At 41.7% G+C, this 22,177-nt stretch overlaps 1 protein-coding gene across 16 annotated transcripts in view; it reads left to right on the top strand.

Annotated features, from left to right (window-relative positions):
• Window positions 1-22,177, top strand: part of NRXN3 (neurexin 3) — a 1,902,419-nt gene that overhangs the window by 1,719,288 nt on the left and 160,954 nt on the right. For all 16 annotated transcript variants that reach the window (XM_030884921.2, XM_045287970.1, XM_045287968.1 and 13 more), the window contains one exon: window positions 1,141-1,448. In XM_030884921.2, coding sequence (XP_030740781.1) covers window positions 1,141-1,448 — 308 coding nt within the window. The remainder of the gene's footprint in view (window positions 1-1,140; window positions 1,449-22,177) is intronic.

Below are 22,177 nucleotides of genomic sequence, written 5' to 3'. Positions count from 1 at the left end.
AATTTTAAAAAGGATATATACTCAATGCCTTTAATAAATTGTTGGAGTTCCCTTTCCCCATTTGGAAGAAACAGAAGCAAGGAATCTTAGGAAATAAGAGCATAGCTCCTTAGCATAAATCCTGAGAGACTCCAATGAATCTTAAAAAGTTGTTTGAGTTTTTCTGTAATACACCTGGCATTGCAGTGTGCTTTCTAAGTAGATATCGTTGGGGATAAAATAAGTTGAGTTACACTTTTAGAAAATCTATTCTGCCTCTGTTTTACTCTGATAGTTTTCTTTCCACAGAATCAAGTTGTTTCCACGTGAGAAATCCAAGGGAGGTGGAATATTGATATTCAAGTCATTAACATCTGTATCATTTAAAACGTTTTATGTGTTGCTTTCATCACGAATACTAGCACTCTTTAGAAGATCAATAATTCTGATCTGTTATTTCACATGATAGCATTATCAATGCCTATTTATTTCCCATCTCTTAGAAAATGATTTAATTGGGTAACTACAATCTTTCAAAAAGTTAATAGAGATAGGAAATGTGTTTATAGATCATGAAGTGTATGTAGAAAATTATATACAATGAAGAGTACTGGAAAATAAGGTATTTGGCCACTCAATTTTTTACAAATATGCAATGAATCCAGGTCTCTTAGAATTTAATTTCAATTAATTTTATTTAAGTAGCAAAACTATTTTTTAATTCAGTGTTTTGGTTAATCTCACTGAAGTTTGCTTTACTGTATACATCTCCTCTACATCATTTTATGTGCCCTTGTAGCTTTAAAAAATAAGCGCAATAGGTATCAATGGCTTAGTATAATTGTGAAATAATTTGGAAGTTTCTTTATATCATCTGAAATACATACCCAAGAAAACAGTAATGCTGATCCTCATAAAATCAAGATTTCTCCTTTCTCATAATGAAGACTCCATTGTTAGGTTACCTAGAATTTTCAGCTAGGCAGTGGAAGAGGTAACCATAGTAAAAAGTTACTTGCCAATGCCTATTGAGTTTTTATAATCAATTTTTCTCCTAGTCAGTTTCTCAAGGAAACCTGTTTTAATACCTGGTCCATTCAGACCAGGTAAGGAAAAGAAAATGTTTGGGAATAATGCTGTTTCCTCCACCCAACCCACTAGGCCGGCAGTTAACCATCTTCAACACCCAGGCGCAAATAGCCATTGGTGGAAAGGATAAAGGACGTCTCTTCCAAGGCCAACTTTCTGGGCTCTATTATGATGGTTTGAAAGTACTGAACATGGCAGCTGAGAATAACCCCAATATTAGAATCAATGGAAGTGTCCGACTTGTGGGAGAAGTCCCATCTATCTTGGGAACAACACAGACCACTTCCATGCCACCAGAAATGTCTACCACTTTAATGGAAACCACCACAACAATGGCGACTACTACCACCCGCAAGAACCGCTCTACAGCCAGCATTCAGGTAAGCCTTTCTATTGTTTCCATTTCCTTGTTTCTGCGTCATGGTCTATTGCTATCATGGTCAATGTTGCTACCTAACTGAAAAGTCTGAATGGATATTTGTAGTTGTCTATAGGAAGGATGCCTACAGAGGTTCATTGCAATAAGACCCAAGAGTAGGAAAAGACAAAGTCAATGCTGAAGGAGTTATTGAAGTCTTGTAGGACTCTTGGTTTATTATTTCTAACCTATTTATCACTGAAATGGTCATTCTCTTATTCAAAATGAGCAATGGGCAATACCTTCTGTATAAAATACTCCCTTCCCTTATTTTATTACCTTTCCTTTTCAAATAGCAGAGAGGGAAAAAGGGGCAAGGCTAATGTGTTATCATATGAAAGATGATGTCCTCATCCTTGTCTATTCAGCTCCTCCAGATGGCTTTGCTGGAATATGAATTGTTCATTATTGGGGGCAATGGGTACTATCAAATCAAGGGCAATTGGAGCCAGAGGTGCAACTAATCCTTGTAAAATGTTCTTTGTGTTTGATATTGAGTTTTGATTAAGTACTTGTCAGTCTTTTTATTTTTGGTCCATTTTGTTTCTTTTATATTTGAGCAAGATACTAATTACATTAGAACATTTAAAGGTTTGAGTTTAGCTCAGCAGGAACTTCTTAGTTTTGTGGTAAGGTTTTTGTTTTTCCACTTGAAAGTAATTATACCCCAGCTAAGGCTTAATACTTTGCCACCTCCCTTGGCATTTCATAAATCTAGGTAGTCGGGGGTAGGAGGTTAATCGAGTTATTAGCCTTAAATGCTCTGGCATAAAATAAAACATTCCAATTGTTTGTGGGGAAAATTGTCCCTAGCCTGGTTAGTGTTTGTGGAAAATTCAGTGGATCAGTACATGTCCCTACTGCTTCTTAGTTTTAAGACATTGTCTAGAGGCTCAATTGAGGCTTTGCCATATCTTTCCATCAACTCATAGACACTGTAAACTTTGCCAATTATCATTTAAATCTCCTATGTGTTCCAAATCTTTTGAATTAAGTTTATAAGTGTAAATAGAGGTAGAAGTGATGGATTCCTCTTCTCTTTCCTCCTTATTTTTTTAAAGCAGAAATATCCAGACACTGCTATTTGTCTGACCCCACAGGAACCATTTCCAGCTATATTTACTAAAGATGTGATCAAGACAAGGGTACATAGTTTAAAAGATAACCAAGAACCTGGTTAGCATAGTCATCTTAAAGTCCCATGTGCTATTACATGCATATCTACACACATGCTTAAAAAAAGGGGGGGCATCATCTCTACTGATATTAAAGCAATAACTCCTGACACTTCACTCTACTCCCTGAAATGAAGATAAAAGGCAATATATATTTCTATTATGACTCTCTATAGCTCGAGAGCAGATCGGTTTATTGTGGGTGAAAGGATAGTTCTGTCTGCACCGATCTTGGCAGAGTTGTTTTGTTTCTGTCAAAACGCATTGTGCTAACTCTGTGGGAAGCAGAGGAACAAAGGACTTCTTCTTCATGGTAGCAGGCGATGGTCCTCTCATCCTAAAAGGCATGACCTCACTGCCCTCAGAAGATTTTAATGTTAGGGATTCAGAGAGGAAGCTGATAAGGATCTGTGTGGGTCTTTTCTCCTTCAAAAAATGCATAAACAATTCTGCCTCACAAATCTGGCTAGACCAGATCATGTACATGGGTACAGATAAGAGCTGGATACACAGGGAATATAGGACTGATAAACTCCTCAGGATCAATATTGAGAGTAACGTACCAGGAGGGTAAGGGGAAGGTGGGGGGAGAAAGGGGAAACTGATCACAATGACCTACCTATCACCCCCTCCCAGGGGTATGGACAACAGACAAGGGGATGGGGGAGACACCGGACAGTGCAAGACATGACAAAATAATAATTTGTTAATTGTCAAGGGTTCATGAAACAGGGAGGGAGGGGGAGAATTCTTCCAGGAGAAACAAAAGAATATGAATTCACAAGTGTGAAAACCTGGCTCTTCAAAAATCCACAATTTCTTTCTTAAAGCATCAACTGAGAAAGCATCATTTGAACTGTTCATTTGCAGTGGGTCTTGGATGGTGCTGATTTCAGATCAAAGGAAACGTACTAAGTGCTTTTAGCGGGCTCTTTACAGTGTGAACAAATGGTTCTTGACTTGATTTGGCCTTCCAGTGCTTGAGTCTCCTGAAAGTAATTGGCACTTTGATGTCTCAGATACTCTGGTTTTGGTTACTGCTATGACTGTGGAACTCTATACCGTGCCAGGAATTACGTTAAATTGTTCAGCTCTGCTGTTCAAGCATCAACTCTTCACCCACTATTAAGAAGGCTGTCTCTAGGATGCTTCCTTGGGTGGAAAAAAAAAGGCAGCCATTGAGAAATATGTGAGTGGGTGATAATTCTCAAGTAAATATGTAGTACTTAGTAGGCCCTCAATAAATATTAATTAATGCAAACAAAGTAATAACTTATCATCATCTAGCAACTGAAAGTAGGAAAGCTTGAGGGAAGTTTTCTCTTCACCAGTATAGCCTGGGTGTTTTTGATCATTTATTTTCCTTTAAAAGTGGCAAGGCTACACATAGTGATTCAGTGCAGGTACTTGGACACCACATATTGTAGTTGAAAACCTGGTTCTTCCTTGTAATACATATACAAACTTGAGCAAGTCACCATATATCCGGGTTAACAAGTGCTATGAACCAAACTGTTGCATAATATAGTGACTTAAACAGCAATCATATTACCGGATTTCATAATTTTGTGAATCAAAAATTTGATCAGAGTATGGCTAGTCAATTCTTCTGACTTCCAAGGAGCTGACTCCGGTCACTCAAAGAGAATCAACTCGGGCCTGCTCTGTTCTGGAGCCGAACTCTTCGTCCTTTCGTGGAAAGACTGGGCTCAACTGAGTGCTTCTTCTTTTCGTGTAGTTTCACGACCTTGCCAGGGCGTCTTTCAGCCGAGTAGCTGCCCCATTATTCACGGAAGCTTGGATCTCACCAAGTGTTGCCAGGGACAGGAGCCAGAGTCTGCTGGATCTTAAGGAAGGGGTCAGAAAATTGGTATCGTGTCAAATTAGTCATATTCCCTTGGTAAAAGTGGTTGTAGAACTTCCCTTTGGAGGGAAGGAGATGCAAATCTCTCTTCTTAATAAGAAAAGTAAGAACCAGTCGAACTGGTTGCAAAAAGGGGACAGACGGACACAAATTATTGTTGTTGTCGTGCCATTAAATCAGTTCCAACTCATAACAACCTTGTGTAGAATAGTGAGAAAGAGTGCCCAGTCTTGTGCCATCATCACAGAGCAGGGATTAGAGTCATCTGAGGGAGTAGGGATTTGAAAGAGAGTCAGCCTTGACTTGGGAGACTGAAATTCTGACCGACCAAGCCTCTAAGATCTCAGAAATGAACTTAGCTGGTCACTCAGCACCCATCTTTAATTCTCTCTTCAGTTTTTAAACCAATCTGGTTGTAGAGACAATGCTGTGTTATGACATGTCTACCTACACATTTTGAATCTGCAAAGAAAAACATAATCCAGAGACCCTACTTCATGGAATTTATAAACTAAAAGAAACAAGAAATTGCTTAAAAACTACTAGCAGGGTTTACCATGTCCCACTCTCTCTGTGCTAATCAATGGTTAAGTTACCTTGACTTGATATTAGATGTCAATATAAGGCAATACTTTTTGAATGGTGATATATATTGGGATAGCCAAGCTGGATCCCAAGGATAAGGGGATTTGAAATTAGGGTTGATGAGAAGATTAGAATTAGGTCTTATAAAATGAGTACCACTGAACAGGTGGTGAAAGGAATAAGTTATAAGTTGGTGGAAGGCAGAGCTAAATAATTGAAGTCAGAGATGATAATTCTTGGGGCAAGAATAGGTCATGTCCCTCCCCTTACAGGAGGGTCTCGGGGAGGAGACGAGCCAGTCAGGGTGCGATGTAGCAACGATGAAACATACAATTTTCCTCTAGTTCCTAAATGTTCCCCACCCCCACTATCATGATCCCAATTCTACCTTGCAAGTCGGGCTAGACCAGAGGATGTACACTGGTACAGATAGGAACCAGAAACAAAGGGAATCCAGGGTGGATGATCCTTTCAGGACCAGTGGTGTGAGTGTCGATACTGGGAGGGTAGAGGGAGGGTGGGTTCAAAAGGGGGAACCAAATACAAGGATGTATATGTGACCTCCTCCCTGGGGGATGACAACAGAAAAGTGGGTGAAGGGAGACATCAGACAGGGCAAGATATGACAAAATAATAATTTATAAGTTATCAAGGGCTCATGAGGGAGGGGAGCGGGGAGGGAGGGGGGAAATTAGGAGCTGATGCCAGGGGCTTAAGTGGAAAGCAAATGCTTTGAGAGTGATGAGGGCAATGAATGTACAAATGTGCTTTACACAATTGATGCATGTATGGCTTGTGATAAGAGTTGTATGAGCCCCTAATAAAATGATTAAAAAGAAGAAGAAGAAGAAGAAATAGCCATGTCCAACTAGCAGAGGGAATGGAAGGTGGTTTGCCAGAAAAAGGGATCTGTATACTGACAGCCTTGGCCTGAGAATCATCCAGATGGCAGAAAGGTGAGAAGAGAGAACAGGATTAGGCTCCCTGAAAATTTCCCATCTGGGATGCCCAAGCAATCACATATGTCCACTACAGCTGACCCCAATGTGTGTAGGTTTACCATCATTAAATGTATAGGTCGGCTACTAAAATGGAAGCATTTAGTCAGTATTCCTTGCAATCCTTTGGTTCTCAGTTCCGTTTAGAAGAATGAAACTCTGAGAAGCAGGAGTCTCTTAGCATTAATGTCCAGCCACTATGAACAAAATACACTGAAGAGAGAAGAAAGGGCCAGGAGAAAAATACTTCCAAGAATAATGCGTATTCTTTTACTTTGGGCCCCTGCCCAAATGATTATCAGCAAGAAAGAGCTCAGTGCGGTCTGTCCAAATCATGATTTGAAATCATTTATAAGCTATTAGCCTGGTTGATCATGTCCTACTTCCCTGGGCTGGGCATGATTAAGTCACCTTGACATTGGCCAGTTTCTGCTCGGCACCAGAAAATTACCAGAAAATCACAATGGTCAGCTTGGATTGAAAGCATCCTAATAAACAATAGAAATGAAAGACTAGAAACTGCATTGAGATTTTCTCATCTCATACTTCACAAAAGTTGGCAATGGAATGTTTCCATGTGACCCTCTTTAAAAAATCCCAAAAGGAAGCAATGGTTTTTCAGGCCGTGTGACCGTTACCTGTATGAAAGTCTCCCTTCTGTTCTGCTTGTAGTTTCAGGCTAGGGAAGATGTTCTTTTTAATAAGTCACCAAGATGGTTCTGACTCACAGATACCTATATATATCCTAACAAAACACTGTCTAATCCTGTGCCATCCTCACAATTGTTTGCAAGTTCGTGCTTTCAATCACTCTGCCAAGCCATCACATAAAGGGACTTCCTCTTTTTCTCTGACCATCTACTTTATGAATCATGATGTCTTTTTCTAGACACGGTTTTGTCCCGATGATGCATCCAGAATATATGAGACAAGGTCTTACTATCCTCGCTTCTAAAGAGCATCTTGGCTTTACTCCTTCCTGCAGTCCGCGGCATATTTATTATTCTTTGCCAACACTATAATTCAGAGGCATCATCCATTTTTCTGTCTCCCTTAGTCATCCTCTAACCTTCACGTGCATATGAAGTGACTGAAAATGCCATGACTTGGTTCAGGCACATCTCAATCTTCAAAGTGCCATTTGTAAGATGAGGAGCACAAGTTAGCCTGGTTATTACTAATTACTCCCAAACAAAGCAAACCCGTGTGATTGAAATTAGCCGTGTCCACTGAATGCTCCAGGAACCAGCTCTAGCTCTGGAGGGAAAAGCCTGGACTCTGGAACCGAATCCCTCAGTTAGACCCCAGATCTCTCTCGGTTGCTTTTCTATGCGCCACCTCTGAGCGGGTTGGTTAGCCTCCCTGTACCTCAATTGTCATCTTAAAATGGGCATCGTTTTCTACCCCTTTAGAATTCTTGTGAGTAGAAAATAGAGTCAGCTGTGGAAAGCACTGAAGTTGAGATCTATCCCATAGAAAGTTTTTACTGAATGCTAGACTTTCATGCATTTTAATACAAGCTAGAACTATTTCAAACTAAAACTATTCCAGGACTCAGACATGCACAAATATCTTACAGTTCCTGAGCAAGGGGATTGAGAAACGACCAACGCTAATTTTGTCTCTTCTTATACAACCAACAATGGACCCAGATCTCCTCCAAGGATCCCAGATTGAGCCAGATAGTTCCCTTGTCTATTAGGAAAGCTTTTTAGTGGGAGATGCTCTTACAGTTTGAAGTAGGAATTGGCTTCTTTGAATAGTCTTGCATACAAACTATTCTATTAGGGTGAAGCATGTGGTTGTCCTATTTGTGTGTCAAAACTGGCCCCAAACCCGGCTCTATGGAATCAGTTCTTATTAAGGCAACCCCATGTGTATCAAAGTAGAACTGTACTCTCTAGAATTTTCACCGGTCATTTCTTCCAGCATGCTTCTAGGTCAGTGGTTCTCAACCTTCCTAAGGCCACAAGCATTTCATACAGTTCATTATGTTGTGGTAACCCCCAACCATAAAATTATTTTCATTACTACTTCATCATTGTCATTTTGTTACGGTTATGAATCAGGCAACCCCTGTGAAAGGGTCATTCAACCCCCAAAGGGGTCGCGATCCACAGGTTGAGAACTGTTGCTCTAGTTAGTCAATTATTTCAGTCATCTGGTGAGTGCTGAACACTTTTACCCCATGTGGGGATGTGTAAAAATGATCAGGCATTAGTAATGTCATATGATTTAACTAAATATGTAGTAGATACATTTATAGTATGCAAATCTCAGTGGCCTATTCAAGGCCAGACCTACATTTTATGAAGGTCCTTTTCAGTGGTCAAATTACCTAGGATTAGGATACATTATTCCAAACACTAAGCTTTAACAGGATGCAGATCATGCAACATCAAACCTGGTCAACTTGCCAAAAGGATTATTCCTTCTGAGCCCAGCCACCCTTCCTGTGCTGTCCCCAGCTTGTCTTAGAAGTAAGACAAGGAGTCCGCACAGTTTCCTTTCCTGGAGAAGTTTATTTTTAGGATCAGGGCTCAACTAATATTGATTAACAGCCTTACATAATGTGTGGCTCCTGGGCTCGTTCCTTTCCTGCCAAGCCTTATAACTGGGGAAGGCACTGAAGATTTGTCAGTCTAATTAGACTTCAGCTGCCAGCCAAAAAATATCTTCTGTCTCCTCTTTACCCTCACACAGGTACTTTCCTTTCCCTTCTCAGATAATAATTTGGGGGAAGGAAATTGGTTTCTAATTTACTCATTGCCTGCTAAGACTCTCTAGTAACATTTTCTCTCTGGAATTGCGTAGTCCTTAAAAAAAAAAAAAGGTATGTGATGCCTTTACCTATCTCTAAAGACATATATGTTGATATTACAAATAGGCCAATGAAGCGAATACAGCATAGTGGTTTTTTTTAATCCTTTATTTAATATGTTTAATTTTACTGGAGGTGCCCAGCACTTCCCAAGGTTGTGCCTAGTCCTTTCACAGATCCCTTGAGAAAGGTCTTTCCATAGACATTCTCTAGAATAAGTCATAGAGCTTCCACAGGTAAATAAAAAGGAACCTCGTGTTTCATTGCTGGTTTCCACTGGTGTAGCTAGATGCTAATTTGAGGCTGATTCTCAGGCTCATTTGGAGGTGCATTGAAGGAGGATACATTTTCTATCTGGCTTCCCTTGCTTTCTCCATCCTTCAATAATGACTTACTATATTATATGAACCCTAGTTTCCTCTGGCCGTGAGCCTCTGATTCCGCTGGCCCCATAACCTAGCTTCCCACTCCTATTATATCTCCAAAGAACATGGATGACAAATATTGCAGAAAACCAATATATCGAGAGCAGGAAAAATATCTATATATTTCATCCCTTGACACTTGGGACATGAGTTGGTGCCTGCCATGATGCAGGGCTCAAGAAATGCTTGTCGAGAGGAGAAAAGATGCATTGTTGTTTCTCAGAGGCCCGAAGTCAGTTCCAACTTTTAGTAATCCTATGGACAACGGAACAAAGCTGCCTGAGCCTGAGCCATCCTCAACATTATGGCTATAATCCGAGGCTGTTATCACAGACACTTCCTCAGGCTATTTTAGGAAAGGCTTTTCTCGTTTTCGATGACCCTGTATTTCCCGAGTATCATATCCTTCTGCAGAGACAGTGACTGAAGTACGAGTACACGACATGGAGTCTTGCCCTCTTATCTTCCAAGGACCGTTCCGTTATCCTGAGACAGCTTGGGTCATTCCTCTGGCAGCCCACAGTGTGCTCAATATTCTTCACCAGCGCTGTGGCAGACAAGATGGCCGAGAGCACGAGGGCTTGGGTTGGGTATGCCTTAAGTTCTCCATGGGAAATCCTTGCTTGTTAACGATTTAAAGAAGTCTTTTGTAGGAGGGTTGTCTCATGTGAGATGCTATTTGAGTTCTTCCATGGGCATGGTGATAGATCCAAGTAAAATGAATTTCTTGGCAACTTTCAACTTTTCTCTGTTTATCGTAATGTTTCTTCTTGGTCCATTGTGACCATTTCTGAGGTTTAATTCACACTGAAAGCTGCAGTCCTGGATTTTCATCAGCAAGCACCTTAAGACCACAAGTCCCCCTTGCTTGCAGCCAGCAAGGTGATGCCTTCTGCATATGGTCGGTTTTTAATGAGTCTTACTCCAGTCCTGTTGCTGCATTTTTTCTATTGCTAAGCATACCGATGAATAAATATGATAAAAAAATACAACCTGTTTTCCCCGATTTTAAACTACACGGCATTCCCTTGTTTTATTTGAACAATTGAAACTTGATCTAAGTGCAGGTTCCTTATGAGTACAGTTATATAATTCTTCACAATTATATCCATAATATATTATACTCACAAGCCAAATGCCTTTGTGCAGGTAATAAAATAAGACAATCATCTTTCTGATATGGTGTTCTCTGCTTTTAGGCAAGATTCATCTGATGTGAGCATGTTTGTTCCTCTTTAAACATCCTCTTCTGAATCCAACTAGAGATCCCGCAGTTCCTAGTCCATACACTGCTCCATCATCTTTTAATTATCTCCAGCAACATGTTACTAGTGTACGGTAGTAAGTGTATTGTTCAATAAGTTCTGCATTCATTTGAGCCACCTTTCTTTGGAATGGAGGTGCATGTACCTCTTTCCCAGGCTATTGGCTGGGTCATTATCTTGCAAAGTTCTTGGCATAGACAGCGTTGCATCATTTTATTGAAACATTTCCATTGGTATTCTGTCCATTTGTGTAATGCCTTGTTTAATGCCAAGAAAGGAGAAAATGCATTAAATAAATAAAATTAATTATACAAATACTTAACTGCAGGGGGGGGGAGAAGCAATATTTTTCATATTTAAATAAGACAATGACAGTTATAAGAAAGTGACCTGGTGTGAAGAAAAAAAGCGAATCGGCGGGGAGATTGGAGACTTTAGTTCATGAGGAGATAAGTATTGAGAACGCAGGTCTGGGCAAGCTTCAGTTTGGTAGTTACTCTGCAGAGATGAGTTTACCACCTGAAATATTGGAACGGTAATAGTAGCTTCAAGGACAGATTACGTTAATGTAGGTCCAGGGCTTAACTTGGGGAAACTTAATCAATAGATATTTTTACTTATTAGTAGTCTCAATAGGATTAGAATTTAGGTCTCAGTTGCTAAACCAGCATCAGATCTTTCCTTATATTAAAAGTAGATAAAACTTTTCTCCGGTTGCTATAGTGTACATGTAATATAACATTGTAATTGATAGATAAATGAGAGCGGAAAAAAGGCAAGGAAGGGGAGAGATGAGGGGGAAGAAGAGGACAGAGGGAGGAAGGCTATGAGAGGAGAGAGCCAACCATACAGAGACTGTAATTTTATTGCTATAAGAACCCTGTGCTCATTCCAGGGACTCGACAACTATGGTGGAGACATATGACTAGAGTACATTTCATCTCATCAAAATACTAGTACTTCTTTATCTCCCATCTTTGCTGAAAGCTGTCATAAAGAATCCCACCATGGCCACTTCTATATGAAAAAATAAACGATTTAATATATTTCTCTTGAATCAATTATTCCAGTTTAAACTGAGGTCCAATGATTGGTTCTTTATTTTTTTTCTGAGAACACATCTCTCTTTGATTTCTATTTATATGGCAGGGAAGTGATTCAGACAGCAAGCATCACGAGCCAGACTGCAAGGCAGATCCTTCCATTCTGCCTTTGACAAGGCGGTAGCAGGGCTGGGATGTGATTTCTTACCTTTCTGGTGTATGTTTGAGTGATTGTAAAAATTAGAAACACACTGAGGCTGTTATGACAGCCCTGCCTTTTGAAACCTTCTAATTAATGCCTTGGGTTGTCTGGAGAGCTAGTTCTGCTAGCTGAAGGGAGTCTAGAAGGTGCCATTAGTTCTTCGGTCATCTGGGGAGGGGAATGCTGGGAAATAAATGCCCATCATGTCTGTGGTGACTAGCCGTCACTGACAGAAGTGCTTGATGGAAACGTGATTGACTTGTGTACCTCCTGCATCCCCTTCAGTCTCTCACTTCATCTGCATATTCAGATCATGTGTCAGGGAGCGAATGAAAGAGGTAGAATGTGTGTGTGGTTGTGTCTCTTTATCTAGAATGGTTGTTTTTCTTAGCTGCCCCAAGCTGCCCCCAACTCCTGACAGCCTCAGATTCAACAGTATCTGACCATTAAGATCAATAGGTTGTTTTATTAGCTGAAGTTTGGAGAGTAGACCAGATGTTTCTTCTGAGTCTGTCATAGGCTGCAGACCTTGCTGAAACCTGTCCAGTGCCTTAGTCACAGGCAAGCAACTATCGCAGAGGAGGGTGGTGTCCCGTGGGCTGTATTGGCTGAGCGAATGAAGTCCAGATCTCCCACGTGGAATTCTACAACCACCGGCACCACCATTGTCATCTCGCTCTAGACTAGTTCTTCCTGAAAGAACAGCTTCTGATGCAGGTCTCGGGTGGGGCTTGAGCTTCTGCATGTGTAAGGAAACCGGAGATAACCTTAGTGCTGCCCGTGTGGGGGCCTCATTCCCAATAGGAAGGATCTGTGGACATGTGCAGTGCCCTTCTAAGGGACTGTAGCATCTATTCACATATTGCATTCAATCGGCCTCCCCAGATTCAGTTCAAGATGAGAAGCCTTGTTAACACAAAGCGTGGTGTAGGTGTGGACTTGGAGGCCCCATCTCAGACTGGCAAAAACGAATGCATCCCTTCAGTCAGTTCCCCGGCTCCTGGTCCACTTGTCTCTTTCTCCTATCCCTTACTCTGTCTGCCTACCCTTGAGGCAGATAAAATGAAAAAAGAAGAAGAAGAAGAGTAGGTAGAATTTAAATTGCCAAATATTTGTCCCCTTCTCTGGGAGGTGATCTACAAAAAAAGCCGAAGGATGGGGATGATTTTAATCTGCAGTAACAATGGGAAGCAGTCCCGACCATCCTGGGCAGTATAAATAGATCAAATGACAGAATTTTTTCCTGCTCTGTCTCTCCATTGCCTCCTTGCAGATACTGGGTGAGAGAGAGAGACACATATTCATGCACCCACATCTCACGCAGTAATGCACAGTGAATTTCACCCGGCCTTTATCTCGGAGCTGCTGTGTGATGATTAATGCCACGCTGGCTGGGAAGCTCTTCGGAGGCAGGACGACAAGGCGAGGGGACGACACATGAAATATAGCTTGCAGGCCATTTCTCATTATTATTATTATCATTATTAGTTTCTGACTGTCCTATCTATCCTGCCTTGGGAATGCTTCATTTATTGGCAAGAAGGAGGCGATGGCATTTGAAAGTGGATTTCGTATGGGCGGGGGGAAATGAGCAAGGACAACGAGGGGAAGAAGAGCCACTTTGGACCGAAAGAGAGCTGGCCTGGATGGGCTTTTGTTGTTGTTGTTGTTGCTTTGTGTGGGGTTTTGTTCTTGTTGTTTTCATTTGAAAGCCAGTGACAATGGATGTCCCCATCTGTGGGTTCCGTGCAATTTTTAAAAAGCCTTTATTTTCCGCGTGTTCTTTTCTCTTTACTGGGTCTCTGCCTTCCAGAATTCATGTCATGTCATGTATGCAAACGTATTACCCCTGACCACTTGTGTAAAAGACAGGAAGGATTAATTTTGTTGTTTCTGTGACTCTTATAATGAAATGACCTTTATATTGTAGGGGAATTCAAGTTAATGAAACGGCTATTCTTTTATTTAATAACCATTATTTGTAAGCATATGTAGCACCACCCACCGTGTGTAGGTCTTACCTCTGTGTTATTCAGAAGGGATGACTCTTGAATTGCTTCTCGCTCTGTCGTTTGGGAGAATTCTCTCCCCGTGGTCCTTGTTGCAAAGAGGGGGTCATGTGAAGGGTGTAACTGATAAGATAGCAACGTTATGAGTTCAGACAGAGGGACTGTCATCTGGTTTAGAAAACATTGTACTTCCACAAGCTGGGTTTATGAAGACATGGGGTTTGTAGTTCAAGTACAAACATGAGCATCAATGACAGTGAGGGTTTGAATTTCATCAAAAAGCATTTGATCACATGCCTAATATGGACAATTAATGCCCAAGGCACTTGGGTTTTATCAGCAAACAAAATACACACACACACACACACACACACACACTCAAATATTTTCTTGGAGCGGGGGTAGGGGGGTCATCGTTATATCAGCGGATCTCACGTCACTCACAGTGCCAAGCTTCCGAGATAATACGAGTTTAATCATGTATGCAAGTACTTTGAAAAATTTTTAGCTGGAACTAAGCAAAGGCTCCCATTCCTGTTTAACACCAAACGCTTGTATTTTTGAGAGAGGCAAAGGTGAAACAGGTTACAAAAGGCCCGTGTGTCTGCCTGCCATTGGGTTCTGCCATAAAGTGTTTAGAAATAAAATCTGTGGCTTTGCCTCTCTGTTTTTTTCAGCCCATTACTGCTGTGTTTAATAACTTTTTTTAAAAAATTGGTAGTTGTTCAATAGGTGCCCTGGTGGCATAGTGAGTTACAGATTGAGAGGTTAAGTGCAGGGTCAGGAGTCTGAAACCACCCGCAGCTCTGGGGGAGAGTAATGAGACTTCCTGCTCCCAGGAAGGTTGACACTCTGAGAAACTGCAAGGCAATTCACTCCTGTCCTACAGAGTTCCTGGGAGTTGATTCAACTGGATGGCAGCAAATTAAAGTTGTTTCTGTTGTGGGTGCTTTGTTTTTGAGTTGGTAGGAACCCTAGAAAAATATTACCCCAAGTTAAATAAATAGTCCCAAATGTCCTGTCTTTCTATAGGAATTACATATCCAAAGAACAGCATAGATGGAATTTCCGTGCCCCCTAAAAGAAGGATCAGAAAGTTATTGTTAGATATATATGCAGCAAAGAGAATTTGATTGATTAATTGCACAAAGAGTCAAAGAGTTCATCCCTGGAAATAGGGAGGGCCAGGAGCCAGTAGTGAGACAGCCACTAGTAGGAGGGAATGTGTGTGTGTTTGGGGGTGGGCGCTGGGGGGGAGGGCTGGGTGGAGATTGTAAGGGTCTCCCTAAGCCAACAACATTTCCAGACAGAAAACAAAGATTGCTAGAGGGTCTGGAGTCAGTCAAAATATTAGAAGAAAGAGAACCAATAGTAGAATTCATTTCCAATATCAAGCAGAAGCTACCACACAGTCATATGGAAAACACTTCTAAAAATGTTCTTGTAACTCCAAGAGTTACAGGTGAATTCATGTGTTTTTTTTTAGAGGCTTTTTTTTTAAAGAGGATTTTGTGTGAATGTTTAGGCAGTCTGTTTCTGTTATCTTGTATTCAACAATTTGCATATTAATCATTAGGAGGAAATAGAATCACTTAAAGCCATGCCAATCATGTCATCGGCAAGAGAGGAATCGGGGTACAAGAGTGCTTCCCTTCCTCCTTTTCAACAAGCTGCGGTCCGTCTTCCTTCTCACTGTATTTGGTTTTCCATTTTCCACTCGCACCTTTCCATTGTTGTAAACATTCCCCCGTCTCGGCATCTTTTTTTAAATTCAGGAAGCATCTTCCTTTGCAATGTATGATGAAAGGCGATTGTGTTAGAAAATATCAGAGATGGCTTTGTCATGTCAGGCGCTGTTACATCTGATGTCCTAAAGAGCTAGCTAAATGAGGCCAAGGGAACAATTTGACAATTGTGTAAGGTCTCAGCTGGATCTCCCAGCCTCGCTCATGTCTCCCTGAGGGGAGAGAGACTCAGGTGGTGAGTGGACATTATTATTATTTCTTCCTTTCAAAAATCGCAGGGATTCTGGCAGACCTACGTTCTGCATTCCGCTTGAAAGGCAGACATAATATCTGAAAAGGGAGTCTTTGTGGCCAGTTGGCTCGATGGTTGTTTGTTGTTAGGAGCTACCAACTCATGTGTGTGTCCTGGGGCCCCAGGTGAAATGGAGTGCTGCCCCTGGAAGTTTTTCTAGACTGTATTCTTTATAGGTGCAGATCACCCGGTATTTCTCCCATAGAGGCCCTGGATGGTTTAGAACCACCAACCTTATGGTTGAGTAAACTGAGCATTTAATTGTTGTGTCAACAGGGATCCTCATAACCTAATGTAAATGCAGCATGGTGGCAGAAAATAAAAAAGGAGAATTATTTGGTCAATAAGTACATAATGGCTACTGTCGACTGGCCGTGGATACAGATGGATGGGGTCAACAAGACAGGTGTGTGCTACTTGCCTTCCTTGGGCTAGACCTGTTTCAAAGAAGGCAGGCATTAAAGCCAGTCTCAGAAATGATTCTTCCACCACAGTCATGGCATGTATAGCAAGGAACCCAGCACACTAAGAATACAGAAAGAGTCCTCGGCTGTGAAGGATTTCTGATCTTGAAGATGTGATGCAGGACTGGTGCTCTGCAGGACAGAGGGAGGCAGTAGAGGAGGATAAGCAAACGTGTTGCAAGCAAAGGAAGCAGTCAATGCCCAGACCCTGATATGGTTTTGTTAATGCCCAGTCAATGTCCAAACCCTGATATGGTGTCCTTGACTCAGTGCTGACCCACAGCAACCCTTATGCACAACAGAATGAAACCCTGCGCCATCCTCATAATCACTCTGATAACTCAGTCCATTGATACAGCCACTGTGTCGATCCATCTCATATAGGAGCTTCTTCTTTTTCTCTGCCCCTTCACTTTACCAAACATGATGTCCTTGTCCAGGGACTGGTGTCCTGAAGATATGTCCAAAGTATGTAAGACAAAGTCTTGCCATCTTGCCTCTAAGGAGCCTTCTGACTTCAATCCAGATTGGTATGTTCTTTCAGCAGTCCATGGTACGTTCAATATTCTTCTCCAGCACAAGTCAATGGCATTTTTTCTTCTCCCGTCTGCCTTATGTAATATCCAACTTTCTCATGTCTATGATGCAATGGAGAGTACTAGGGCTTGGGTTAGATGCGCCTTAATCCTCAGAGACATCTTTGCTCTGAAGAGGTCTTGTGCCGCAGATTGACCCAACGCAGTATCTGTTTTGATCTCTTGGCTGCTGCTTCCTTGAGCATGGATTGTGGATCCAAGCAAGGCAAACTCCTGAACAACTTCCACCTTTTCTCCCTTGATCCTGATGCTCTCCTTTGGTCCAATGTGAGGATATGGTTCTTCCAAAATCCTGTGCATCGAGCAAGGCAGACCACAGAACCGGGATTTAGTCTTCCTCTCACATCCCATTCTTCAGGTTTTGATCACGTGTGCAGGCGGATTAAGATTAAGTGACCAATCTGTGTGCACTCTCGAAGGGCTAGAGAAAAGAAGGCTCACCGGGCAATGAGCTCTCTCTCCATTGTTATCCACTGGTTGGAAGACCTTTTTCAAAGGTGGACAGTGGTTTGGATCGATGTGGTCACTTAAAGTGAGTTGCACGTTCTCACCCTCTGAACTCCCATTGGTACTGTTCTGGCGCCTTGCTCAACGCAGGGGATGCCTCAGTGAAGACCCGAGACACTCATTTGAGATATTGCCTCACAGCCATCTATGCCAGGTGGGAAGCAAATGAGCCAGTGCAGGGCTTTCGTCACAAGTTTGCACAGTACATTGAACAACAACGAGGGACCACCCTTACTTTCCATGTCCTGCAATATCGTGGAAGCGGTCACACATCAAGAAGCCATTTGGAGGACATCTTGGTCCAGGTTTGCCACTCTCGCAGCCATCCTGCGTTTCCCAACCCCGTTTCTTCATTGGAATGCGAGCTAACGGAACCTTGGTCCTTTGAAAAGTTCTGCGTTCTCAGGCCCCAACTTTCTCTCTTTTATTTTCTGGCCTGGTGGAAATTGGAGTTCAATAGAAGTTTTCCTGCAGTCTAATTAGCCTCTCTATTTAATTTTCTAATAAAAACCCTGAACTGGCACCTAAGATAATGTGCCTGATTCAATTCATATTTGTGAATTTCTTTTTCATTGTAATTCTTTTCTCTATTCCTTCCCACTCTCACTGCCCAGGCACAGCTGATGCCAGGCTGATTATAAGACTTTCATGCCTACGCGGCCAATCATGCCTCCTGTTCTAGGATTAAATTATGATCATTGTTCTGATTATTAATAATAATAATGGGCATCTACACCCAAATCAAAATGGATAGTAGTTTTCACAGTTTTTGCTTCCAAACTTTATTTGCTGCATTTGATTTCCCCTTACCCAGTTGCTCCCTCCCTCCTGTGATGGCATTGAGCCTTTTCGTTCCTGGGTTGCAGTTAAGTGCCCGTTTGAACTCATTCAGAAGACAAGGCTCTCTCAGCAGATACTTCATGCAGTGGGGAGATATACCTTATTTCCTTTGCATACAGCTCACCTACCAGAGGTGTCAATGGCTTCTCTCAGTGATAGGAGCGCAGCTTTGAAGAAACATTCCGCAATACTTTGCAGAAACACGTGGCAAAGGGCCTCTACTAGTGATTTAATTTGTTCCTAGGAAAGGCCCAAGAGCTTGTTCTCTAAAGCCCAGGTGGCTTTGATTCCCATGCTAACCCCCAAAGGGAACACCAGCTCTCTGGTTTCCAGTTTGTTGGTTTTGATGGCGGTACCTCTATTCCCACACCCTCAGGTCATCCCAGGGACGACCCCACTGATTTCATAATGGCACTGGCTTCTCAACGGCATTGTTCAAACTTTCACTCCGATGCAAAGCTTGACCTGACATCTGTGCGGGGAGCTGGATTTGCAGGAAGGTCCCCCAGAGAGCTTCAGGACAAGAGATGGGAAAGAAGCGGGGAGCAAAGTCAAACCTTTGATTTTATTACCTTGTGTTTTTATCTTGGAACCTTCCTAGCAAATCAGAAGGAAGCAATGTAGTTTAATCTGGAGTGTTTAAAATGTTTGCCCTTTAAATTATAAGTGTCTCTCAGTGGCACAGCTTCTACAAGTCATGTTTCCTAGACGTTCTGGAAGAGTATTTATGATAGCTGAGCTCCAGGCTTAAGGTGACTGGACTACTTAGGGTATGTCCTTTTTCTCACTGTGTGTCATTAAGACAATTTTCTAACCCTCCTTACCTGAAATTATTACCTCTTAGATCATTAAACATTTGCCTTGAAACTGTAAGGTTTGCCTCAGAATCCCGGAGCATGGACTGGGAATCCTGGAAGCCCTGTCTCCCAGCTCATTCCGTCAGCACACCCAGCAGGGAGGGTGCATTGCACCCAGGGAGGGTGCAATGAATGAAGCGCAAAACCTAAAGCGGGTGGGTCTTTGTCCTTGTGACTTTGGTTTTTAAGGAACGTGTGCAGAGTGTGTGAGGTGAGCTGCAGATGGCCAATAACATCCTCAGGAGCACATGGTGTGCATTCTCAAGCACTAGGAAGAAAGAAAACCGGGATGATACCATGAGTGAGTGGGGGTGTCGTGGGTGGGGGTGGGTGAGAGGTGAAGCTACTTTAGGGATGGCCTTTCTAAGGAATAAACATGTGAACTGAGACCTGAGGGACAGGAAGATTCAGCCATGAACAACCTAAGGGAAGAACATTTGTGAGAGCAGATGTTAGTGTAAAGACCCTTAGATTGTGACAAACCAGAATCCTTTCAAATGGTTTCTGCCCCTTCCTCGTCCCCATGGTAGCTGCATCCTGGCTCGGAAGACTTCTGTCTTTGATTAAGCCATACCTTCTCTCAATCTTTATCCCCATCGACTTCCATTTTCAACTAAGTTCCCTTCATCATCGATGCCCATTGTAAACCCAGGAATGGGTTTTTAAATGTCTCTTTCTTCTCAGAGGAAAATATTCATCCAGCAGGCACTTACTCCTCCAATGCCTCTGCTCCAGGTTTACCTATCACAGCGCTCACCCTTAGGGAACTCCTCCCACCCCTTGTGCTCAGAATGCCCCAGCCCAACTTCTTTCTAAGCTTTTATCTATCTGTCTACCCCTAATTTTCCACGTACACCTTCAGTATCTTCCTCTTAGCCTTTAAACATACCCAGGGCTCTTGCATATTAAAGACAAAACTAAAACCAAAGCAACTTTCTATGGAAGTGCCTTCCACCATCTCTCCTCAGATACTGCTCTTTCTTCTCCAGATGACTCAAATTCCTAATTTGACGATCCCAATAACTGGTATATATTCCCTCTATTTACTATAGAGAAAATCACAGTGAAGTTAATTTTACCCACAATGCCACCCTCCAGGGAGAATCATACATTCAAGAGCTTATAGGTCCCCACATTGGATTCCTCCTTTTTAATCAGTCTATACCCCTCACATGCACCCAACACTATATTTCCACTCTACTGTGACTTAGAGATGTTGCTTTTTCTACTTGAGCACATGCAACATGCATAAGAATACACATCTTCATCTATAAAACAAGGAGAAGAAAAATAGTGCCATTCCATAAAGCTACTGAGGTTGAAATGAGTTTGCACTTTTCGTATGCTCGGTACATAGTAAGCACTTAGTAAATCCTAGGCATTATTATCATTACTTTTATTGCTACTTAACCTACTGTCTGTCTGGTAAAGTAACCATCGCTTACATCTCAGTTCAGATGCTAACTCCTTGCTGACTTACTCACTTTCTCTCCAGTCTGCCTCTCTCTACTAGGCTCACAAGGTACCCCTAAAGGGGTAGCACCATTGTGCATTGTTCAGGTATATTGATTCAGAGTTTAAGTACCTTTTCCATGTTTCGAACAAAGCAGATGTTAGGCTTGTATTTCACACCAGAACAGTGGTTCTCAATCTGTGGGTTGTGACCCCTTTTGGGGGTCAAATGACCCATTCACAGGGGTTGCCTGATTCATAACAGTAGCAAAATTACAGTTATGAAGTGTCAACGAAAATAATTTGATGGTTGGGGTGTGACCACCACATGAGGAACTGTCTGAAAGGGTTGTGGCGTTAGAAAGTTTGAGAACCACTGCATCAGAACCTCTGATGAACCCATCCGTGTTCTTCTGAAGGTCCACAATGACTTTTCAATTATGTCCTTAGTGAATTTCCAGCTCTTCTTTTCTGTTAAGATACTTCAAGCAGATATGAACAGGCTATAAATAAGTTGCCTAAAAATAAAGAAAATTAAGCCTCTTACACTCTCAAGGTCATCAGAATATTTCAACCAACATGCTAAAGGGAAAGACTTCTTCAGAATAATATCCACTAATGTGTGTGCGATGGAAATTGTTTTTCTCTTTAGAGAATCCGGGAATTACACTGAGGTAAGTAGATGGTAAAACTAGGGAACACTTCATGGATATTTGAAGCCCTATTTTGGAAAATAAATGCAGACAGAGAAAATCTAAGAGTTAAAATACTGAGTGAGGTTTCTGCTATACAAGTCTGTATCTCTAAAATGGAGACTATAAAAAGCAATATTTACATGTATCTATGTTCTATACCAATGTGATCTATCTCTCTAATTAGGTAGTCAATTATTTTTAAAGAGCTACAAATAAGCCCTATAAGAATGTCATAGCTGTGTTCCATTTAGAAACATCTTGCAGATACATTTTATTTTTATTCTTCCCACATTCTCCTGCAGCCCTAAGAGAACAACAACCGAGTCATACTACCCGACTATTTCCAAAGCCAGACGTACCATTTCCTCTCCTCTGCCTCATTATGCTTTGACATAGTAATGGTGGGAGGAGTCTAGGCTTTTTTGGAGAAATGAGCAGGTGGTGTAGAGAGTCTTCTCAGGAGAAATCACATTTTCATACAAAAACTTTCAAAGAATAAACAAAGGGCTGAAAGAGTGAGAATACTCGATGTATACATCAGATTATTAATAAGAGTATTACACTTTTTGCTTCCATGGGATCTCTCAAGATCTAGACAAGTTGGCAGTAGAGCAGACAGAAGCAACGGGCAAGATTAGAATTGAAGGGACAATGTATGAAGCAAGAGTATAGGAACCAAATATGGATAGCTTGGCCAAGTGACAATGCCGAGGAAGTTATATGATCAGGCTATGGATGTCTGAACGTGGCCAGCCACAAGCTGAGCAAGGGACTACATAGGTAGCCAGATAACTCAAGGAAGGGAAAATTGTAACTCAATAGCTGGATTTTTTTTTTCCTCTTGACAGAGAGATTT

The sequence above is a fragment of the Echinops telfairi genome, unplaced genomic scaffold, assembly GCF_000313985.2.
Source record: "Echinops telfairi isolate 266 unplaced genomic scaffold, ASM31398v2 ScPeMD7_18;HRSCAF=68, whole genome shotgun sequence".
Taxonomy (NCBI): Eukaryota; Metazoa; Chordata; class Mammalia; order Afrosoricida; family Tenrecidae; genus Echinops; species Echinops telfairi.
The sequence above is the reverse complement of the archived record's forward strand: the minus strand, read 5'-3'. Positions and strand labels throughout refer to the sequence as shown.